Here is a 24,912-nt window from a genome sequence, read left to right on the forward strand (position 1 = left end):
CAGTACCATTTGCTTAGTGAACGCATATACCCAGCTAGACATTCTAAGATTGATGCCAATTTCAGTATGCTCACATGCAGCTCAGAACTTCAAGAGTACATAATTTCTTTTTACTGGTTGGTGTCGTAACCGCCTAAGCGACATTAGTCGAGTCCAACAAAGCACGTCAGTCGTTTCTCTTCTGTGTCAACTGACGCCAAGTCTTTCTCCACCTGGTCTTCCCATTACAGAGGAGGCCTTCCTCTTTCTCCGTTTAAAGCATCACGGCCCGCGTTTAATAAATTCAGACCAGGAGCGTTTCCGTTCAATCGTTGCACATGGCCAACCCGCTGTACTTTAATTCGCCGCACTATGTCTTTTTCGTTGTAAACCTACAGCTCATCCTTCTATCGCACGGTGTGGTGCATAGAAGAAGCTAGGTGGACAAAACTCAATTTTAAATTTCAATGTAATAACGGTGTATTTGCACTAGAAATACTCTTAAAAGTATCATCAATGCAATTTGTTTTTGCAAAATATAAGTAAAGAAGCAGTAGTTAGCCGCTAAAGTTAGTTTATCAGTTGCAGTAGCTTATTTACGAAAACTGAGGATGGTTCCGTGCGCAGAAGTGGAAAGCTTTTGACAGCCATTCATCTGGGAGTAGCCAGAATTGATTCTTGTGCATACGGTTCAAATTGCAGCTCACAACGTCGGGATATTTATATCCTCGTATCCTCTGGGTAGCGACCAAAGACCTGGTTGGCAGCCAGCTAAAGTGAGAAGGAGTAAAACTTCGCGTGCACTGGGTTTGAATGAAAAACAAAAAGCAGCCTTGGATGAGACCCCCTTTTTTATGACGACTATAATTTAAGGGTATGCACCTGGAATACCCGGACACCTAATGGGCAAGGTGCCTCTGCCCGGCTGGTTGATGCCCTCGGGACGGCTAAATGTGATGGACGTGGCAAGGCAAGCATGAAGCCTTGGGACGTCTACTACAGTAGCCATGTAAAGGAGCGCGAATTCAGTTTTAGATTCGTGGTAGGAGAGAGACTCCGTCGCCGAGTATTGGCGTTGACTCTGGTGGAGGAACATTTGGCCAAAATCCGGTTGGAGATAACATATGAGCGCTGTCCCCGGCACGATCTAAAATGAGTGCTTGGCGATTTCAATGCCAAGCTTAACGTTGAATAGCTGCATTCTCAACAGACGGTCAATTTATGCGCCCCTCGACTCACATACCTGCTCTCTGAGAGCACTCTTCAAAACCAGACATACGCGAGCAGTGGTGCCACATTTGCCACTCATCAAGTACCGCCACCGAAGAAACAGTCGGATTTCAGCGAGCCCGAAAGAACATCTGATGATACCAGAGAACGCGCCAACTACCGCGGGATCAGCCTTCTAAGCATAGGTTACAAGGCCTTACCGAGTGTATTGTGTGAATGACTGAAGCCCACCGTCAACGAACTGATTTGGCCTTATCAGTGTGGCTTTATAGCTGGCAAATCCACCATAGATCAGGTATTCACAATACGCCAAATCTTGGGAAAAACCCGCGAGATTAGGATCGACATGTACCATCTATTTGTCGATTTCAAAGCCGCTTTCGACAGCATGAAAAAAAGTTGTCTTTATGCCGATGTCTGAATTTGGTATCCCCGCGAAACTAATACGGCTGTGTTAAATGGCGTTATGCAATACCACCAGCTCTGTCAAAATTGGGAAGGACCTCTCCCAGTTCCCAGTCCCAGAGACAGTTCATAATAATAATAATAGATTGGCGCTTGCACATATGCTACTGTTTGGCCGAGCTTCTCCCCCGATTTGCGGCGTGCGCCTTGATGTTGACACACAAAGGGGAGGGACCTACAGTTGAAGCTGTTCTTCATGGCAGAAATACACTCGGAGGTTTGCCATTGCCTGCCGAGGGGCGACCGCTGTTAAGAAAAAACCTTTTTTCTAAATTTTTTGCGATGTTGCTTTGACCAGGGCTTGAACCCAGGCGCTGCGGAGTGAAAGCGTGCACTGCTGACCACTACACCACAGCGGCCGCCCAGAGGACAGTTACGACTTTGAAAAAGTAGACAACTTCGTTTATTTGGGAACCACCGATAGTAATGTCAGTCTTGAAATCCAACGGAGAATCGCTCTTGCCAACAAGTGCTACTGTGGACTGAGTAGGCAATTGAGAATTAAAGTCCTCCCTCGTCGTACAAAGATCACACTCTGTAAGTCACTCATCATGCCTGTGCTGATGTATGGCGCGGAGGCATGAACAATGAAAACATCTGATCAAGTGGCTCTTGGAGTTTTCGAGAGAAAGATGATTTAAAGATGAGATGTATGAGCTTTACAACGATATAGACATAGTGCAGCGAATTAAAATTCAACGGCTCCGCTGTCTGTTATTCCAATGGACAGAAACGCTCCTGCTCAGAAGAGAAATGACTGGCGTGCTGTTTCCGACTCGGCCAAAATCGCATAGGCGTTTATAGCGCCAATAAAAAAGAAGATCGAAGTAGAACATCTTGTGAAATGAAATTTTTTATTGGCTTTAAAAGGTATTTCGACAGTTTTTTTTTTAATAAAGGTTCAAGTTTAAGGTTTTTACTGATGTCCTGTATTAAATTTGTGACTGAACTAGAATCCGTATGGAGAATTTATAGACAGTAGTTAATTTGTAAAAATATTAATTTTTTTTTGTTTAATCTTGCTCCCTTGGTAGAATTGAAAACATTTGACAACGCATGACACAAATTTGAGTTTAATATATGTATTGACGCTGTCTTCATGCTTTTTAATGAATCCTATTATAAGCCCAACTAACTCTTACAACTATTTAAAAACAAATATTTTCAAAAGGTGTATTTTGCTATCAGTAAGTGGGAACAGAGAAACTTGTTATAAATTTTAAAGGAATAACGGTACGTTTGGGCGAGAAATACTCCCTCAGTCAAACGCAAACTTTTTTCTTAGAATATCAGTAAATAAAGAGTAGTAAGCCTTCTAAGCTAAATCAGCTGCAGTTGCATATTCACGAAAACCGATTGAAATAGAGCATCTTGGGAAACGAAGTTTAGCCCTATTTTCTGGCTATGAAGAGTTACAAGATATCATTAATAAAATAAAAGATGATTAATTAAAACAATACTCTTCGTTCTATGTGCCTGCAACGTTGCACAAAATTTTCTTTCATAGGCATGAGGTGGTAAAATACGTGCTTTTGCCACTGTCAGAGGAGGCTCAAGAAGCTACAAATAAGGTTTTCACAAGATATTGGCTACACAGTGCTAGAAAGTGTTCGCCTGTAGCTACTAACGAAGATCTTTTATCAAAGCTATTGATTACTTCCATTCTCTCATAAATAGTTTCGGAAATGTATCTGAAAAGCTTTCCAATATTTCCTGAGGAAGTACTGAAATTACTCATTGCACCACGAATTATAAATAGCATAAATTTAAAAAATTAAGATAGCATAAATTTAAATGATGAAGAAGGTTATGCAGATTCAGAAAGTGAAGAGGACAGTGGGTACTACTTATTTTCGAATACTTAGAGTGAACCTTACGTGCACAGTTTTCTAAATTTTTCGAAATACATATATATGAATTAAAACCGCTACTTTTCAAACTAAACTTTTTTTTTATTTATTAGATTGTTAATGAAACAAAAAGTTTTGAAAAGTTGTACTCTTTTCTTAATTTGAAAACCAGAAAAAATTTGTTTCTTTTAGCCATAAGATATTTGAAAATAATTAGCGTTATTCACCAAAGTGAGCAAGTGGCCTGGCAGTCTGGCAAAAGAGCAGAACCGTTGGCAACAGTCGTTGCTTGAGCTCATCTACCCCTTAGCCAGAGAGCCACTTGCTCGCTTTGGTGAATACCACTTATATGTAATAAAAATATCCCGTATTCATAGCTCAAAGAAGTACAGGTAAGGTTGGGTTAGGTAAAAGTGATTGACCCAGCCAAGGGACATACTTGGACAATTAAGAGATTTTCCTTTGTAATACCACGAAAAAACTGAACGGATACCCGTAATTTAGTCGGCGGAACGCCGGGAGCCGATTGCCTAATTTCGAATGCGGCTAATTTCGATCCCTGCGAGTTCAGTGTTAGTTAAGAAGTGGCAGCCAAAATGCTTCCATCTTAGCCTCGCGAAGTTTGGAAGATCTAAAATAAAGTGTGGAGATGACTCCACCTCATCTTCCTCTTGGCTGCTGATACAAAGGGGACCAGTTGAAATTCCTAAGACTGGTTTTCACTATGTAAAACTCAATGGTATTTGTCGTCAAATAAGTAAAAACTCATTATCAAATGGAACTAAAAAACGGTTTATCGATTGATTTAGATCAGAATAGGTCTTCAGTCGTGTACATGTGCTGTTAACTTGGCTATCTGTCCGTGTTTGACCCATAATATAAACGGTAAAGGTATGGAAAAGGAGATACTTCTATGCCAAAATATGTTGACAAAATTTGTGGTCAATATATGACATAGTGAAAACCAGCCTCTAGTCTTACCGCATGAATACCAATCGCACAAGGCCCTGACAGAACCCATATCCGTTGTGAGTAACGTGTCTTTCGGCACCTTTGACGGGTAAAGATGGGTCACTATGTCTTGCGCTGAAAAAAGTACTTTATAATGCCGTATAAAACATTTTCTGCAGCAGGGAAACGTCTTCTCTTAATTTTTTATGTCACAAAAAGGTGAATCGCTTTCTTTTATTCATTTTATTAGGTATTTAGTAGAGTATGCAATTTCATCATCGGGATTACGAAGTAGCGCTCACCGAGCTAACACTATCATCCAAGAGTGTACCGCAGGAGGACAGAGACGTCCCTAGTTGCTCCTTATCTGGGGATAACGTTTTAAGGGTGCCTTTTCTCGCAATTTCCCGCGTTATTACTGTGACCCGGCACCTAAACTAGCTTTATTAAGAAGTACTCCGACGCGATTGATAGAGTTAGTTTTGGTGAAGAGTTTCCGACAGAAGTCAGCTTCACCAACCCTGTCAGCAAGTTCTGATCTGTGTGTGAAGAAGTTTACCGCTCCCTTCCTCGAGTAACCACGCCCTACCCAGTCCTCTCTCTTGAGGAGCTTCTAGGAGCCATTTCGGAGGCGCTATAATTTATTTATTTGTTTAGGGCAAAGTTAGAGCCCTCGAGAACTCCACAGTGTTACCACCCGGTTTCCCTGAGCTTAATAAGAGTTCCCGCTGCGATGGTGTAGGTGTGGTTTCTAATACTCCACTAATTCCGATTAGGGCGATCAGCTGTCAACTCTCCAGGTGTTTTACAAGTGTATCCTTCTCTAGTGGGTTCCACCAGACAATGGTTGGGCGAAACAAGATAGGCTTAAATCTGGTTTCATAGAGCTAATGAATTGCTTTGGACAAGAGACCTCACCGATAGCTCCCCTACAGCAGCACAAGGCAACCGACGCCTTTCTTACTCTTTCCTCAATGTTAGGCTTCCAAACACTGAAGAGAAGGGCCACAACGGGTACCTTGGTACTTCCTGGTGAAAAATACCAGTTCCGTCTTGCTGGAATTTACTGCGAGGGCGCCGCTGATCGCCAACCTAGTTACCTGGTTCAGGTAATCTTGAGGCAGATCAAAAAGAGGGTCCAGAAATAGTCCCTTAACAAAAAGTTCCACATCATCATTCCAGTTCCTCCAGAAGTTTGTTTATAACCGCAGTCCAGAGCAGAGGAGAGAGAAACACCTTGTGGAGTGTCTCCCACTCCGCTGCGACAGTTCTGTCGCGAAGTAAGCTGTAGATAAGCCTCATTAGTAGGGTGGGTCGATTTTGTAAGGGAGAAATAAAAGGCATTTGATCTTACAGTAATAGTCATATTATGTTGTCTTAGGACTAAGCCAATAATAATTGACCACAAAAGATTAATTTAAAACATATCTTTGGCTGCCGACATACATAGGTCGATCTTCCAATGGATACACTGTTCACGGAGACGTTTTTTATTTGAAAAACCGGGAACGGGAAAAAGCTAATGCTTCCTTCCAGAAATTTGACATCTTTTCTTTGCTACTATTTTACCTATTTCGGGAGAAAATTTGTTTGCGGAGATTACTTTTAAAACCGATCCAAGGTGATCGTTAGTAATTGTAGATTTGGCAGCAGATTTATTTCCTTTCATAATTGAGAATAGTTGCACACACCGATAGGTACTTCCAAACATGGAAATAATTTCATAAGCCAATTTTCGGGTATTTGCAAGTCGAGCAGGTAACCATTTGAAAAAATCTGGCATGCCAACTTCACTAAATATAGTCTTCAGACCTTAATCGCACTGTATCTCTATTATTTCCATTTGCATCGCGTCCTATTTACTAAATCCATACAACTACATATGACACATATGTACATATGTATGTTGAATAAGTTACCGAGCGCTGCCTGATCCCTTACAGTTGTGTGTGTATAAATCACCAAAACGCTGCTCGAGGTTAAATCTAAATTTAACGATAACTTTACATGGCCCTAAAAATTTCAAGAGTCGTAATTTATCTATGGGTCATTCCATACAATATTTACACCTCAATATTTTTTTGGGGTGAATATATTTTTTACATTCTTTATCGAAAAAAAGAAGATAGGTATTTTTTTATTTCGTCATGATATTCGAAAATTTCGAAAAAAAATTCCCGAAATTTTGAAGTCACGGATAAGTATCTTTTTTTTAATTGTTTGCTGTTAATAAACTATTTGTCGGAGAAAATCAGTTAAGGTATCAAAATGTTGAGGTGTAAATATTGTATGGACCAATATGCACTTATCAAATCAAATTTTTTTTGCAAATTTATTGATAGTAATAATATCTTGAGTTATTTGTACATACTTTTTGGCACGGGCCTAGGGTGGCCAGATATTTCAGTGGCATAATCAGTACAGTCGGGATCAAAAATCAGTACAAATCCATAAAAATCAGTTCATTTTTGAGCGCCTTTTTTCGTTTAATAACAGTATAACAATCAAATAACAGCGCATTAATTTAACAAAAGATAACTAATAGACGTTTAAATACATATAATATTATCATTATATAACAGCTCATTAGTTTAAAACAAAACAAAGGTATTACGTATGTATGTTCAGTTGTGTTCACTAAAATAGTAGTAAAATGTATTGACAAGTTTTGAAAATATTTTCTTTCCTTACTTAATTTAAATTTTTTATAGAACGAGCACACCTTATAGTTAAACATTCTAAAAATAGAATTAACAAAAAACCAAAAACCACATGATCAAGTGGGAATAGCAGCGGAATAGCCGCGTTGGCTCACATGAAATAAATAAAATAAAAAAAATCTTCCTGCGTAGGCGGTCTTCGGCCGCGCTTAGGGATTATAACCCTTACGAAGTAGAACTCTCCTTTCTGCGTTGCCGGAAAAGAGGGGCGGAATTATTTTTGCGCAGAACTTCTTTCTGCGTAGGCGGCCTTCGGCCACGGTTAGGGATTGTAACCCTTACTATGTAAAATTCTGAAAAAGAAGTTCTGCACAAAAATACTTCCGCCCTCTTTTCTGGCAACACAGAAAGGAGAATGCTACCTAGTAAGGGTTATAATCCCTAAGCGCGGCCGAAGACCGCCTATGCAGAAAGGACTTCTGCACAAAAATACTTCCACTCTCCTTTTCTCGTAACATAGAAAGGAGAATTCTACTTAGTAAGGGTTATAATCCCTAAGCGGTGCCGAAGGCCGCCTACGCAGACAGAAGTTCGTTTTCATGTATGCACTATTTCGGTTTTTGTCATATGCATTATTTCGGTTTTGAGCCGAAATTGTACATGTATGTATATCATATGCGTTGCATATTTCGGTTTTGAGCCGAAACTGTGCATGTATGCATTACTTCGGTTTTGAGTCGAAACTGTGTATGTATGCATTACATCGGTTTTCTCATATGCATTATTTCGGTTCTCGAACGAAAGTGTGCATATGCATAATTTCGATTTCTCTGATATGCCTTATTGCGTGCTTCAACCGAAACTGTGCATATGTAAAGATATGCATTATTTTGATTTTTTTCGTATGCACTATTTCGAATGCACAGTTTCCATATGCGCAATTTCAGGGTGCCTTGCTATATTTATAGTATAAATGGTGGTCTGGACAAATGCACAACATTGCAAGTTGACAAAAGCGTTGTAAAAAGTGGAAAAACAACAACAGTTTATAAGATGCGGAGGCATGGACATGGAAAACATCTGATGAAGCGGCTCTTGGAGCTTTCGAGAGAAAGATGATTTAAAGATGAGATGTATGAGCTTTACAACGATATAGACATAGTGCAGCGAATTAAAATTCAACGGCTCCGCTGTCTTGGCGATGTCGTTTTAATGGACAGAAGCGCTCCTGCTCAGAAGAGAAATGACTGGCGTGCTGTTTTGGACTCGGCCAAAATCGCATAGGCGGTTATAGCGACAGTTTTTTTTCGAATAAAGATGGAAGTTTAGGGTTTTTACTGATGTCCTGTATTCAATTTGTGACTGATCTAGAATCCGTATGGAGAATTTATAGACAGTAGTTTATTTGTAAAAATATTTAATTTTTTTTTTGTTTAATCTTGCTCCTTTGATGGAGTTGAAAACATTTGACAACGCATGACACAAATCTGAGTTTAATATATGTATTGACGCTGTCTTCATGCTTTTTAATGAATCCTATTATAAGCCGAACTAACTCTTACAACTATTTAAAAACAAATATTTTTAAAAGGTGTGTTTTGCTATCAATAAGTGGGAGCTAAACAAAGAATGCTTCAAAGTGAACAGAGAAACTTGTTATAAATTTCAAAGGAATACTCCCTCAGTCAAATGCAATTTTTTTTTCTTAGAATATCAGTAAATAAATAGTAGTAAGCCTTGAAAGCTAAATCAGCTGCAGTTGCGTATTCACGAAAACAGATTGAAATAGAGCAGGGGAGGACAAGATCGAGGCCGAAAAGAGCCACATGTAAATTCTAAATGCTACAAAGAGCCACAAAAAAAAAAACAAAAAAAAATGTATTTTTAAATAAAATTATTATTAGAAATTAAAACCATTAATTTTATCACTGTTATTTATAGATATTAAAGAAAATTCAAAAGATCCCTTTGGCCAAATTTTAAAAATCTGGTTTTACGTCAGTTAAAAGCGTACGTAACCGTTCTGTTAAATGTTGCTTGGTCAAAAGGTACGTTCGTTTAAACAACAACAAAATTCCGGCGAAATGTCATCTGCTCTCTCACAAGAAAAAAATATCCAAAATAGTAGGCGAACATAAAATTTGCATAAACTTGCAAGTTAGGTGAACAGCTTATCCAAATTTTGTTTACATTCAAAAGCATAAAATTGAAAACGTAAGAAAAAAAATCCCGAAGTCTTATCCTGACACAGTTTACTGACTAAACGAATAATTACTTACTTCCTACAAGTTTAATTAATCGCATTTTACTATTTTAACTTCCAAACCATCAAAGTCAATTTAGGGATTTGCGTAAATTCCAACCAGCTGTTTTTGCCAGCTGTTTTCTTGTTGGCAAAAATTTTTCCAGCAGAAACTAGCAGCTTTTCCTTAAAATTAAATATCATTTTGCTCTCTCAATTTCCTCTTCTTTGCAAGTTTTTTGCGAACACAAAAAGCTGATAGTTTTTATAACTTTCCACAACTATCAGGTACGCGAATGCAACTAATTGTGAACGGTATTTTGACTTTACGAATTTCATTGTAGAGTACAAAGACTCACTCAAAAATTGAAAATATACGGGACGCAGCTGTTTTCCACAGCGGATATTTTAAATCTGGTACTTGTTACCGGAATTCAAGCAATAGCAAAGCTTTATGTTGCATTTCCAGTGCATTATCTTCCTTTAATTCCAAAAACTCCAACTCTTCTTCGCTTTTCTTAAAAGGAGTATTGCAAATCCATCCTCAATTAATAATAATAATAATAGACTGGCGCTTACACATATGCTAGTGTTTGGTCTCCTCCGACTTATGGCGTGCGCCTTGATATTGTCACACAAAGCGGAGGGACCTACAGTTTTACGCCGACTCCGAACGGCGATTGTATTTTTATGAGAAGCTGTTTTTCATGGCAGAAATACACTCGGAGGTTTGCCATTGCCTGCCGAGGGGCGACCGCTGTTAAGAAAAAACCTTTTTTCAAAATTTTTTTTTGCGATTTTGCTTCGACCAATTATGTTACATAAAAAAGTGTTTATCAAGTATGCAAACGTACATTTAAATAGTTTCAAATCGGCAAATCTTTTTTCAAAATCTGCATTAAATCATGTGCAATATTTTTTCTAGCCATGGAAAATGTTGGAATAATATTTTTTTTTTTTAGATCACAAATAAAAAGACGTAGTTTAGCTTCCAGCAAATAAATATGTATTTTAAAAAGTAAAAAGAGATAAAATGTTCTAAGCAAAAAAAAAAAAGAGCCGCGATTGCCCACCGTTGAAATAGAGCATCTTGTGAAACTAAGTTTAGCCCTATTTTCTGGCTATGAAGAGTTACAAGCAGTGTTGCCGCGAATAATTTTTAGTGGTAGCCAAATTTCTTTTTAAAAAGGGCTAAAAAGAATAAAAAAAGTGTGGCTAAAAATGTTAACTAAATTTTTTTACTTAAATATACATAGTGTACACGCAAACAATTTTTATATAAGTAATGGTATAGAAAAACAATGAACTCTGGAAAAAAACTAATATTTTATCCAACCAAAAACCTTTTTGTGTAAAAGGGGAAATAGATAAGTTGTCAATATAACAGCAATAGATAAGCTAACGGCCTTAAACTTTTATAGTACGTATGCATAAAAACGTAAGGAACATACAATACATATATGTATATATATCAGTATTTCTTAGTTTAAAAACTCACTTCTTACATAAATGAAAAAAATTAGATCACATTAAACATATACAACTTTTTAATGCCAAGGATGAATAAATTCTCGAAAGGGCTAAAAAAGGGCTAGGGGCAATTTTAAATTTATGTGGCCAAAAAAAGTATGTGGGAGCTAAGTTTAGCCACCAAAGGGCTGAAACGGCAACAAGGAATCATTAATAAAATAAAAGATGATTATTTAAAACAATACTCTTCGTTCTATGTGTCTGCAACGTTGCACAAAATTTTCTTTCATAGGCATGAGGTGGTAAAATACGTGCTTTTGCCTCTGTCTGAGGAAGCTCAAGAAGCTTCAAATAAGGTTTTCACAAGATATTGGCTACACAGTGCTAAAAAGTGTTCGCCTGTAGCTACCAACGAAGGTATTTTATCAAAGCTATTGATTACGTCACATTCTCTCATAAATAGTTTGGGAAATGTATCTAAAAAGCTTTCCAATATTTCCCGAGGAAGTACTCAAATTACTCATTGCGCCACGAATTATAAATAGCATAAATTTAAAAAATTAAGATAGCATAAATTTAAATGATGAAGAAGGTTATGCAGATTCAGAAAGTGAAGAGGACAGTGGGTACTACTTATTTTCGAATACTTAGAGTGAACCTTACGAAATACATAAGTATGAATTGAAACCGCTACTTTTCAAACTAAACTTTTTATTTTTTTTATTTTTTAGATAAAGTGTTAATGAAACAAAAAGTTTTGAAAAGTTTTACTCTTTTCTTAATTTGAAAACCAGAAAAAATGTGTTTCTTTTACGCATAAGATATTTGAAAATAATTAGTGTTATTCACCAAAGTGAGCAAGTGGCCTGGCAGTCTGGCAAAAGAGCAGAACCGTTGGCAACAGTCGTTGCTTGAGCTCATCTAGGCTTTTGCCAGAGTCCCGTATTCATAGCTCAATGAAGTATAGGTAAGGTTAGGTTAGGTAAAAGTGGTTGCCCCAGGCAAGGGACTTAGGCCGAGTTCCAAAACGTCAGTTGCAAAGCAACTATACAAAGTCACGCATTCCTGAATGCAAATGTGTAATTTTTGACGATGTGGCATGTCCCAAAATGTATTGTAAAAGTTGTCGATTCGTATACAGAAAGCAAACTGCGAATCGCTAAGCTAATTAATACTTTGATGACATTTCGAAGTAAACAATGGCCGATGTCGAAGGGTAAGATTACATTTTTCTATCTTAATTTATTGCTATATTGAATATTTAAATTATGCAATGTATATGGTTGCAATATGTCTCATATACAAACAGTTTGAATACCGCAGTATAACAGTTTCCAAACATTGTATTGATACGTTTTGGAAGTAAGCTATACTTGGACAATTAAGAGATTTTCCTTTGTAATACCACGAAAATACTGAATGGAGACCCTTAATTTAGTCGGCGAAACGCCTCGAGCCGATTACCTAATTTCGATTGCGGCTAATTTCGATCAATGCGTGTTCAGTGTTAGTTAAGAAGTGGGAGCTAAAATGCTTCCATATTAGCCTCGCGAAGTTTGGAATATCTAAAAGAAAGTGTGGAGATAATTCCACCTCATCTTCCTCTTGACAGCTGATAGAAAGGGGGCCAGTTGAAATTCCTAAGACTGGTTTTACTATGGCGAATTCAATGGTATTTGTCGCCAAATAAGTAGAAACTCAAATGGACAATGATTTATCGATTGATGTAGATCAGAATAGGTCTTCAGTCGTGTACATGTGCTGTTAACTTGGCTATCTGACTGTGTTTGACCCATAAAATAATCGGTAAAGGTATGGAAAAGGAGATAAATCTGTGGCAAAATATGTTGTCAATATATGACATAGTGAAAACCAGCCTCTAGTCTTACCGCGTGAATACCAATCGCACAAGGCCATGTGAGAACCCATATCACTAACCGTTGTGAGTAACGTGTTTTTCGGCACCTTTGGGGGGTAAAGATTAGTCACTATGTCTTGCGCTGAGAAAAGTATTTTAAAATGCCCTATAAAACACTTTCTTCAGCAGAAACGTCTTCTCTTAATATTTAAGGCACAAAAAGGTGAATCGCTTTCTTTTGTTCATTTTATTAGGTATTTAGTAGAGTATGTAATTTCATTATCGCGGGGTGCCACAAGCGTATGCCTGGGGTGCCGCTAGTGGCTAGAGTATACTAGTGGTGCGGGCAAATTCTTTAAACTTTCCATACACAACGTAACGGTTTGATTAAACTTCAACATGGCGGCCAGAAAATCAAAAAATTTAGATTTTTATTAAAATTACCTTTAGCAGCTCATTTCGCTCTTAAGCATAGTTCCCCAGTACGTTTTGTCAACGAAAAATTGAATCAGAAAAGTTTCAGTAAAATTGCTGAAAACGTACCCTTTTCACAACCATTTTCGGATTTTTTGCTGGCTGGGCTGTTGTCGTGATAAGCGCAGCAGCTTCGCGCACGTGTATATGTTACTTATTCTTTGGAACATGACAATCGCACTGTGAAAGAGCGAATTAACACGATTTTAGAGGCAGTCGAGAACAAACTTATAAAAGTTTGAAAACTTGTGAATTTTTTTGTTTGCAACTTGCCGAAAGTACCGACGTAGTGAGATTTAATGTTCTTCCGGTGTTAGTGAGGTACCCATTCGGAATGCAAATTGAAGAAGAACTTTTGATGAGCGAAGTACTTGAGACTTACACCACTAGTGACGAAATTTTTAAAGCTGTCGACAAATTTGTAAAGAAAAATGGTTGGAAATGAAGCAAGTGTCCGGTTTTTTGCAGTGGTTGGAAAAATGAAAGGAGCGATGTCTAGGATGAAGCAAGAGGCAGAAAACGCCGCGAGAAGTCACTGTATGATCCGTCGGTATTCCTTGGCGACTAGGAAGATGCCGCCACAAGATTTAAAACCCGTACTGGATGACGCTGCGAAGATAACAGAGGCCTGCGAAATTAAAATACATTTTTGGTTTTTTTCTAGCACGTAGAGATTTTTTTATAGGTGACATGTATATTTTAGAATTTCTGCAATTTGCATGAAAACCCCATAAGTAATCAAAGTAAATCAGAAAAACGTATGTAACTTCGAAGTTAACGCCAAGAAAATTGATAACAGCCGGTTTCACCAGCAATTTAAATGGAAAATGGTTTTTTATTTTCTGTCAATTTCCATACAAAATTCCAAAAATTAAAATCATTTTTCACTTAAATTGCTTTCGTGCTGTAAAAGTTATTTTCTTAGCTTTACCGCTCATTATCAGCGAAAACTTAAAACGTTAACAAAACACCTCTTCTTCTTCTTTATTGGCGTTGTAACCGCCTAAGCGATTTGGCCGAGTCCACGCCAGTCATTTCTCTTCTGTGCTAACTGACGCCAATTGGAAATGCCAAGTGAAGCCAAGTTTTCAAGAGGCCCTCCTCTTCCTCTGTTACCAGCATAGCTGCCCGTGTTGAACATTTTCACAGCAGGAGCGTTTCTGTCCATTTGAACGACATGGCCAAGCCAGCGGAGCCGCTGAATTTTAATTCGCTGCACTATGTCTATATCATTGTAAAGCTCATACAGCTCATCGTTAAATCATCTGCGATATTCGCCATCACCAAAACGTAAAGGCCCGTAAATCTTTCGCAGAATCTNCGTAAAGGTCCGTAAATCTTTCGCAGAATCTTTCTCTCGAAAACTCCAAGATCCGCCTCATCATCATTGTCCATGCATCCGCGCCATACACCAGCACAGGTATGATGAGTGACTTATAGGGTCTGATCTTTGTACGACAAGAGAGGACTTTACTTCTCAATTTCCTACTCAGCCCAAAGTAGCACTTGTTGGCAAGAGTGATTCTCAGTTGGATTTCAAGGCTGACATTATTATTGGTGTTAATGCTGGTTCCCAAATAAACAAAGTAGTCTACTTTTTCAAACTTATAACTGTCAACCGTCACGTGGGTGCCAAGAGGCGTATGCTCTGTCTGTTTGTGTGATGATAGGAGATACTTCGTTTTGTCCTCGCTCACCACCAGACCCATTCTCTTTCCTTCTCTATCCAATCCCGAGAAGGCAGAACAGACGTAGTCCTTGTTTTTACCGATAACATCGATGTCGTCGGCATACGCCTGCAATTGTACGCTCTTGTAAAGTATTATGCCTGAGAGGTTCAATTCTGCGGCTCTTATTATCTTCTCCAACATCAGATTAAAGAAATCATACGAAAGGGAGTCCCCTTGTCTGAAACCTCGTTTGGTATCAAACGGCAAGGCTGATTCCGCGGTAGTTGGCGCGAATGGCGGGTCGCCTTTCTTGTGGATTGGGCAGAGCACAATTAAATTCCAGTCGTCAGGCATGTGTTCATCTGACCATATTCTGCATACGAGCTGATGCAAGCACCTCATCAGCTCCTCGCCGCCGTACTTTAATAGCTCGGCTGGCAGGTCGTCAGCTCCAGCAGCTTTGTTGTTTGTCAGCCGGGTAATCGCGGACATCGGTCACTAGGTCGCCCCGATCTTGAAACCTTCCGCCAGTCGCCTACCCCTCTGGTAGAATTTTCTAGCGTTCTTCCTGTCAGCCAGCATCTCAAGCTCTTCGCACTCACATATTTCGGCCTCCCTCTTCTTATTGCGGCAAATACGTCTCGCTTCCTTCTTCAGCTCCTTATAACGGTCCCACATGGCTCGCGTTGCGCCCGATCGCAGCGTGGCCCTATAGGCGGCGTCTTTTTTCTTTGCGGCTTCTTAACATTCGTCATCGTATCAGTTGTTCTTTCGGGCTCGCTGAAATCCAACTACTTCTTCGGCGGCGGTACTTAATGATCGGGAAATGTGGTTCCACTGCTCGCGTATGTCTGATTGATGAAGAGTGCTCTCAGATGGCAGGTATGTGAGTCGAGTGGCGAATAAATTGGCCATCTGTTGTGATTGCAGCTTTTCGGCGTTAAGCTTTCCTTGCATTGCTGGGCGCACACTTTTTGTTGCACAGAGGTGGGTGCGTAGCTTGGCTACAATAAGATAGTGGTCCGAGTCGATGTTTGGCCCTCAGAGTGTATGTACGTCTAAAACGCTGGAAGCATGCCTTTCGTCTAACACAACATGATCGATTTGGTTTCTCGTTTTTCGATCTAGTAATCTAGTACTATATGTTACCATGTTTGGGGCTCCGGCGAAGTCGATCAGCCTCAGTCCGTTATCGTCGACGAGGCTGAATTTTTCGACAGTTGCGCCTTACTTGGCCACCTTGGCATTAAAATCGCCGAGCACGATTTTGACATTGTGTCTGGGGCAGCGCTCATATGTTCGTTCCAAGCGCTTATAGAAAAGATCCTTTGACGCCTCGTCCTTCTCTTCCATCGGGGTATGGGCCCAGATGACCGAGATGTTGCAGAATCTAGCTTTTATGCGGATTGTTCCGGGGTGAATGCCAGTACTCGGCGACGGAGTCTCTCTCCTACCACGAATCCAACACCAAATTTCCGCTCCTTTACGTGGCAACTGTTGCAGACGTCGCACTTACTTTTCCTTGCCCCGTCCATCGCAGTTCTTGGATGCCGGCGATGTCAGCCTTTGTCTTCCCGAGGACATCAACCAGCCGGGCAGAGGCACTTTCCCCATTAAGGGCCCGGATATTCCAGGTGCTCAAATCATAGTCCTTTATACGTTTGCCGTGGCCATCATCAAAAAAGGGGGTCTCCTCCGAGGCTTGTTGGAATTTTTCATTGGGCGGTGTTTTAGCGTGGTGGGACCCAAACCCAGCACACGCGAAGTTTTACGCCTCTCACTTTAGCTCGCTCCCAAACGGGTGTTTGGTTAATTCCCAGAGGATACGTGGATATAAATATCCGGACGTGTGAGCTGCGATTTGAACCGTACGCAAAAGAATCGCTTCTGGCCACTCCCAGGTGAATACGAATTGTCGAATATTTTCCCAACATTGACTCTGAGGATGTCTACAGCTGGATAACAAACCCGTTTCAATGTGAACCGCAAAGTAAACCTACTGGGATGACCAACCAACTGGCTGAGTCAGTGGGATCGTCGGTTCGAAGCCTACTGAAAGAAGTCTGATGAGGAAATGTGGTGATTTCCGAAATAGCTATCACTTCTACCATTTTTTCAAATTATTGTTGCTTTTCCACAATAAATTTTCATTAAAAAAAACGGCCTCGAGCTCAATAAAAATTGTTGAATATAATTGTTATAAGGCCAAAAAATAACAAAAACAAATAACTTAAGGACGAGCACACCTAAAAGTTAAACATTCTAAAAAGAGAATTATTAGCAAAAACCAACAATACCAACAACCACATGATTAAGCAGCGGGAAAGCAGGATTATTGCAGCGGAAAGCTGCGCTTGATTGTGTTGGCATAACAAAAATGAAAATAGTGGAAAAAAGCAAACGATAATTTACAAGGCGTACTTAGCACGGTGCATAGGCAACTGGCTGAGTCAGTGGGATCGTCGGTTCGAAGCCTACTGAAAGAAGTCTGATGAGGAAATGTGGTGATTTCCGAAATAGCTATCACTTCTACCATTTTTTCAAATTATTGTTGCTTTTCCACAATAAATTTTCATTAAAAAAACCGCCTCGAGCTCAATAAAAATTGTTGAATAAACAAATAATTTTTATGCAAAAAACAAAACCGACTTCAATTCTCAAAAACAAATTTAAGATTATCGGTTATCTCTTCATGATGCAATGATCGGATTTAAACCAAATTAGAATGGGACCGCCTGTGAGATAACACCTTTCCTCTAAAAAAAGAGTTATAGTAATCGGTTTACGTGGTATAAAGTTATGCGGTAACATACATAAAAAAATAAATATTAATAAAAAAATATTTCGACGAATTGATAACCTTCTCCTTTTTGTGAAGTCAGCGTCAAATGATTTCAGGGTAAAATTGTCAAAGCTCCAAATTAAACTTAAAGGAAATAATGAAATCATCAAAACAATTTCAGTCCTCACATTAATGCTAAAGGAGCATAAAGTTTGCATTGTGTTTTCTTGTTTTGGTAAACATTTGAAGAGTAGGGGTGACGCGAACTTTTTTTTAGCACAACACGGGTGCCGCGGTGAATAAAGTTTGGGAACCCGTTCCTTAATACATACGTACGTACATATCCACACCTAGATCTAAAGAACGATTAAGTAAAAAAAAAAATTGGGCGCTTTTTTTGCATAAATCAATTTATAGGGCTTACATCCAATGGAAATAATTTTTTCTTCATGATTATATACATAAACTAAAAAACTACTGTTGTACCTGTTTTTGGATTAATTGCGTTGAATCTTTACAATCCACAAGCAGTTAAATTTTGAGTTAGCTCACTTTACATCTAGTTGTGCGATATGCGCATACATATATGTATTTTTAATACATATTTACAATGTTTTACAAGCATTTTATTTCTTATTTTTAATAAAGATATTGTTCATGCCTTAACCAAAACCATATAAATCCAACTTTCAATGTTTATACAAAATTAAAAAAATAGTAGAATTTCCAAAATGTTTTAGCCTGTTAAATTTTCGTAAATTTTTAATATATGTTTTTTTTTTTGCTGCTTTCGCATTTTCTTCCACCACAATTGTTTATATGTAAAAAAACTTGCACTAACATGTTATAAACTGAATACGGATAAAGAAGTTCAAGATTTGTTGAATTTTTCTAATGTTGTACATATAAAGTTTGAAAGTTTGATTTGTATGTTTTTGGCCAATGCATGAATAGTATTGTTACAAAAAAATAAAAAATAAAAATTTAGCTTGGAAAACATTGTAAGTTTAAAAACCACAATACATCAAGTTTTAAGCGCCAGGGTATATACGGAAGTCCATAATTCCATTTTAATTTCATTGTTACAGGCTTACCACTTCTGTGGACTTACCTACAGAGTTTATACATTTGTATATTAGCAACTGCATATCTACATGTGAAACTGTTAAGGACAAATACATGCAATCTCGTCTGGTGCGCCTAGTTTGTGTCTTTTTGCAGTCACTTATAAGAAACAAAATTATTAATGTAAAGGTAAGTAAATTGCTTCTTAAATATTTATCTTCTGTCAAGCTAACTATACACTTCTTAAATTTCAAATAAGTACGAAATTTTCCAAAAAGAACAGCGGATCTGCAAAAGAAGAGGAAACACGTTTTCCGGTCGAAGGCTTGTAATACAGTCAAATTAAGGTTGAAAATAGTTAATCTCACGATTTTTTGCTGTTTAATACACTGCTGTTGTTTGTTACACATAACCCAGGAGCCCCCTAAACTACTGCTCGCGTCGCACACTGGGGCCTAGCGTGCTCAAAATTAAATTTAAAAAAAAAATGGTTTCTTTGGAAAAATAAAAACGCAGGTTCAGGTTTTACCTTTCTATCGTTTTTCGGCTGGGAGATATGCGTGTCCAAACTTGACAAATTTGAAAAAAAAAACTTTTTTTTTTTACCTGAGAAATTCAAATGTGCAATTCAAATTGTTACTGTAAGAAAGCGGTATTATATTTCGTTACTTTGTTTTTTAAATGAAGTTTATGTATTTATTGGTGTATTTTGTGTATGATTAAAAAAAAACTATACTGACCTCTGTTTTTTGCCATCACTTTTTTCAAAATCACTTTTTCTTAAATGCGCAAAGCGCTTTTAAATTTGACAGTGCTGCAATAAAGTATGTTCCTTCCTTACTAAGAATCCGGGTTCAAAACCAAAAGCACTTTGCGCATTTTTAAATAAATTGGTTTTAAAGATTTCACTTAGATTTTAATTAAACACAAAAACATATACTTCTGGTTAAGGCTGATTCTGTTTCAATTCGAACTTTAACTCTTTATTATTTTTAGGTTGTTCAATGAATAAAAAGCGGATTTGGTTCTAACAAGGACTGTAAACTCTTTAGTGAGAAGCGGATTTAGTTCGAACAAGGATTTTAAAAACTTTAGAGAGATCAATAGTAGGAAAACGAGTCCCGCTGAATTTAGGAGACGTTTTTAATAGATTGCTAGTTTCATTAGATCCTCTGATTTCTTGCTCGCACTTGCTGTCAGTGGTCACCAACCGGAGATCTTTCTTTGCTGAATCAATGGAGTTAGTATAACTTGAAGGGAATTATATTAGTTTAAAGGGGCTTGGATGGGATTTAGATTCCGACTATGAGGAAGTAGTTTCACGGTTTTCATTATATGGTGCTTATCATATATATATGACAAGTTTTGACTATGTTTTTTTCTTATTTAATTTTAAGTATTTTTTTTTAATATAGTTTATTTCTTAACAAAAATCGAATAAGGCTAAGTTTCAAACTTCGTAAAAATATCGATATTTTTGATTAGATATTTAAAACGATTTTGTGTGCTAGTTTGAAGTAGCTAGGACATACCATTGATTTTTGGCAAGTTTTTTAGTGAAGGTGTCGCTCATTTTCTCTATATAAAAAATTCGTCTAACATACTTCGTATGGAAATACGTAAGTCCTAGCTATTTCAAACTTGCACTTTAATTGGGTTACAAAACTTCATACTCAAAATCCTTTTAATTTTTTTATATAAAGATTTTTGAATTGGTTCGTAAGATATACGTAATTTAAAAAAAAAAAACATTTTTTGCTTTAAGCTGAATAACGGTAAATTGAAAATGTCTCGAAAACCTATCAATAGAAAAAAAAATTAACTCGATTTTCGGAATAACTCAGCGCTTCTACATAGGAATTGGATAGTAGCATTCATAGAACATTTTTTCTGTAAACCAGTGTAATTGGATCATGAAGAAATTAACGATAATCTTAAATTTGTATTTGAGAATTGAAGTCGGTTTTGACTTTTGCTTAAATATTACTTGTTTGCATTTTATTTAATTTTTTTTTTTAATAAAAGTATAGCTGATTTTTTAATTAATTAATGTTTTTATTTAGATACATTACTTGCTTTTCGATATTTTGTATGCTTAATTTGAGAGTATCTTTAAATTTAAAACATAATGGGTCATAAGCGAATCAAAGACGAGACTGAAAATAATTTCGACTTTTTTGACAAATTTTTCTAAAAAAGTGTTGAATTTATTTTTCCTTTCAACTTTACTTTAAACAACTCATTTATCCCATTTTGTTTTACACTGAAAGGTAAATTTTTGTATCTATTATTTCCATCTTTTACTATATAAAAGATCTCTATATAAATAACTTCACCTGTTTCATGCTCTTTCCTAGTGATTACAACAAATACACACTTAGTTACTGTTACTACATTTTATCGCTTTTAACTTAGTTCTAAGTATTGCGAATTCTTTGGTAAAGCTATCATCAAATCGAAAGGACTCGTTCTTCCTGATTATATTGTAACCTAAACTTACCTATTTTTAATAAAATTAGCTGTGGAAATACTCTATAAAAAATTGGCCACTAATGGGTTAAAATATGGTCATCAATGCGTTAAGTCAAAGTCGTAAATGGGTTAAATTATTCATTTGCTCAATAATAAAATCAAATTAACTTAACATAAGATATTATTCGGCCGCTGTGGTGTAGTGGTAAGCAGTGCGCGCTTCCACTTCGCAGCACCTGGGTTCAAGCCCTGCTCAAAGCAACATCGGAAAAAAAATATAGAAAAAAGGTTTTTTCTTAACAGCGGTCGTCCGTCCGCAGGCAATGGCAAACCTCCGAGTGTATTTCTGCCATGAAAAAACAGCTTCTCATAAAAATACAATCGCCGTTCGGAGTCGGCGTAAAACTGTAGGTCCCTCCGCTTTGTGTGCCTATATCAAGACGCACGCCAACAGTCGGAGGAGAAGCTCGGCCAAACACTAACATATGTGTAAGCGCCAATCTATTATTATTAAGATATTAAAAAAAACTGGGTCACCAAAGGGTTAATGCATGATCATTAATGGGTTAAGCGTCAGAAATTTACTCTTAAGAAGTAGTTCAAGCGAGTCTAACGGCTGAGCATGCGGGAATGCTATGATTTTTGCTAACGGGATTTAATTTTGCTTATTCACAAGTACATAGTACATACAGTGTCGGACACACGGTTGCAATGGTAGCAAGCATAAAATTTGCAAATGCAAATCCAACTGTAAATCCAAAACAATTTCCGTAACATCCTGAAGAGCCCTATAGTTTACCAGACTAACAAAAAAAAAACTGAAAAGGACAGTTCATAAAATTGCCGAGTGTCAACTGCCAATTTACCAAAACTACCAAAATGGATGTGAACCCTCTTAGTGTAACATTAGCATTTATTAACTGATAAATAATTTTGACAGAACAAATTACCTCCTACTTTTCTGTCTCTTTCAAATCAGTGTGCAAATTAACGATTTGGTTACAATTCTAGAACAAATTTAATGTAACTAAAAGCACGGTTGTTGAACAAAACTAGATAAATACATGGTTGTGTTTTTGATTACGTGTTCCCGTAACATATTTTTTACATACATACATATATAATTTAGTGGGAAAACTAAAATAAAAAAATCGTCTTTACGGGGGAAAAATCGTCAAAACGTCATTGAGTTAAAAAAAACGTCAAAATGACGACGAAATCGTCAATTCGGCAACGCTGCATCGTGTTGTTTTCGAATTTGTACGTAAATACACCCGTATCAGCTGAAGCTTGCTCAATTTGGAAATTCAGCAAAAAATTTATTTTTATTTATTTATTCCACTGTCTGGAAGCTTGCTTTAAACCAGCGGTCGGCATTCTAACACATTCAAACGATTCAATAAGTGTGCGTTAAATGCAATGCTCAGCTGCCGCTCTTCGTATACATGTGAAACAAGGTTCATAAAATAGAAGGTTGAGATATGGTGCTGTCAAAAATTTGTTTTCCTCCAATGTCGTAGTTGCGAAGTGAGTTCTGATTGGCTGAAATATTTTACGGAGAAGGAGAGTACACAAAACGCAGAAAATATAGTTGCCGTATAGCATATTTTAGGAATCGTAATCAAATGGGCATTTTTGATATAAACTCGTGGTAAAGCTTATTATAACAACATAAAATGTTATAACTTGACGTGAAACTGGATTAACATAATAATATTCGTACAATAGTGACAAATGAAATGTAAATCGAATGCTTATTGAAATTTGCTGGTGATTTTTTTCTTGAAAGTGGGCAGAACGCACTGGCGCATTTTTAAATAAAATGCGTTCATAACGTTGGCAAAATTTCGCTACCGAAATTGCAATTCATCTTTAGACATACGGTAAAACCGAAATTACCCTTTTTAGTGTAATTTTTCCAATCCAAAACAGCGCACTTAAATTTTTAATAATCTAAATAAACTCAAAGACGCAGAAAAAATCACAAACTTCAACGCAAATGGTCAAACGGTAAATATCAGAGTTACATATATTTGAAATAAAACTTGATGTATTTTTGACTAAAATACTATATTTTTATAAGATATTTTTTTAGGAATCTGGCAACTCCAAAAATTGAGCCATCTACGTCATCAAGATGGCGGCCATGGCTGATGTCGTAACCTTGCATTCTATGAACTTTGCATGTGAAACACATGTGCTCAGAGACCGCTCAGGGAGCTATGGCCTGCTGACCACTGCTTTAAACCATGCAAGCTCTTTTGCAGTTTACATACTTTGTCATTTTGTCGATAACCATATGGCTGCTCCATACAGATTTTTTCTTGTATGTGGCCATGTAGGAAAGCTATCTCAACGTCAAATTGAATAATTTGCATGTTTTTCGCCGCTGCTATAGATATTACTGTCCTTACCGACTCATATCGAACAACTGGCGAGAACTCTTCCGTATAATCTACCGCGCGAATTAGTGAACAGCCTCTAACAACTAGCCTAGCTTTATATTTTTTTTATTTTGCCCCTTGAGTCATATTTCCATTTAAAAATCCATCGATTATTCAACACATGCATATCGTCAGTGCGTTCGACGCGTGTCCAAGTTTCATTTTTCTTCACAGCATTTAATTCGTCATTAACTGCTGCTACCCATTTCACACTGCTTCGCTCTCTAGTGCCTCTTCTATACTCGAAGGTTCAAACTCAGTGTTGCCAACTTTTGATTTTCTGAAAGCACCAAAAACTTGGAAAAGGCGTTTTACCAAACTAAAAGCACCAATTTTTTTTTAGTCAAAGGATGCTTTTTTCGTAACAGTTTGTATTTAACAAAAGCAAAAAATTAACAATATTAACAAAAATACATACATAAATCAATACACAAAACGTTTTCGCTCATAACGATTGAATAGCCTCTACACATGCCATGATGACTCATGCTTACGACGTAATACCGAAGTACTATTAAACTAGTATATCTCGAGAAAGCAAAATCGAATCGCAACAAACGAAAATAATGCCCTAAGTAGAAATGAGCAAAAAATTTGATGTTTTCATTATATAACCTCAAATATCGCAAAAAACTGTGTTTTTGGCGATCTGGGGGTAGGATATCTAAAAATTCTAGTACTAGAGCAATTGTGCGGCCAGATTTAGATTCAGCACCAAGAAACTATGTGTTTTACTCAGGTGGTAAAAAATCAAAATTTATACAAACAATTAGAAAAGAAAAAAAAAGAAATACTTAACTTACCTGCGGACTAGCATTTTCAACGTGAATAGAATTCAACAAGGTGGGTTTGCAACTTCAGGCCCCTATTGCGAGTGTCGACTGGCAGTAGAATAGAAATTTGTCGATCGAGTCGATCATCTTTTATTTTGCTATTGTGTAACTTGATCGATAAAAATTTGTACTATTGTGAATGGTCGATAGAATTGTAAACAGCTGTTTGTTTGTTTACATTTGTTTCTTGAGTGTTTTATTTACATCATTTTTAAAATAATTGCTTTTATTATAAAATTAAAAAAATGGACACAGTTGAAATATGGTTTAGTGATGAAGAAGATGATGCCGAAGCTAATAGATTAGTAGAGTTAGCTAAAGCAAGGAGGGAATTGCGAGATTCGTCGGATCCCTTGGACTTGGAAGGTGTATGTACATGTGTGAGTTTTATGAATAGAAGTTGCGTTCCCGATGCTTCACAGTTTTTAGGCTTTACATGATTTGCAGGAAAAGCTGTTTTCCTCATT

At 37.3% G+C, this 24,912-nt stretch overlaps 2 protein-coding genes and 2 long non-coding RNA genes across 9 annotated transcripts in view; 2 read left to right on the forward strand and 2 right to left on the reverse strand.

Annotated features, from left to right (window-relative positions):
- Positions 1–14,268, forward strand: LOC108382658 (uncharacterized). The gene is made up of 3 exons (XR_001849702.1): positions 1–165; positions 12,760–12,764; positions 14,211–14,268. It is a non-coding gene; the product is annotated as an uncharacterized LOC108382658 (long non-coding RNA).
- Not11 (CCR4-NOT transcription complex subunit 11) overlaps positions 1–24,912 on the forward strand; it is a 131,544-nt gene that overhangs the window by 101,041 nt on the left and 5,591 nt on the right. For all 6 annotated transcript variants that reach the window (XM_017638973.1, XM_017638965.1, XM_017638985.1 and 3 more), the window contains one exon: positions 18,720–18,885. In XM_017638973.1, coding sequence (XP_017494462.1) covers positions 18,720–18,885 — 166 coding nt within the window. The remainder of the gene's footprint in view (positions 1–18,719; positions 18,886–24,912) is intronic.
- Positions 1–24,912, reverse strand: part of LOC108382557 (synaptic vesicle 2-related protein) — a 281,392-nt gene that overhangs the window by 55,014 nt on the left and 201,466 nt on the right. The window lies entirely within an intron of this gene.
- Positions 7,382–23,879, reverse strand: LOC108382651 (uncharacterized). The gene is made up of 3 exons (XR_001849701.1): positions 23,869–23,879; positions 22,119–22,124; positions 7,382–7,488 (listed from the first exon to the last, which is right to left on the reverse strand). It is a non-coding gene; the product is annotated as an uncharacterized LOC108382651 (long non-coding RNA).

The sequence above is a fragment of the Rhagoletis zephyria genome, unplaced genomic scaffold (genome assembly GCF_001687245.7).
Source record: "Rhagoletis zephyria isolate East Lansing unplaced genomic scaffold, Rhagoletis_zephyria_1.1 Rzeph_scaffold_00148, whole genome shotgun sequence".
Taxonomy (NCBI): Eukaryota; Metazoa; Arthropoda; class Insecta; order Diptera; family Tephritidae; genus Rhagoletis; species Rhagoletis zephyria.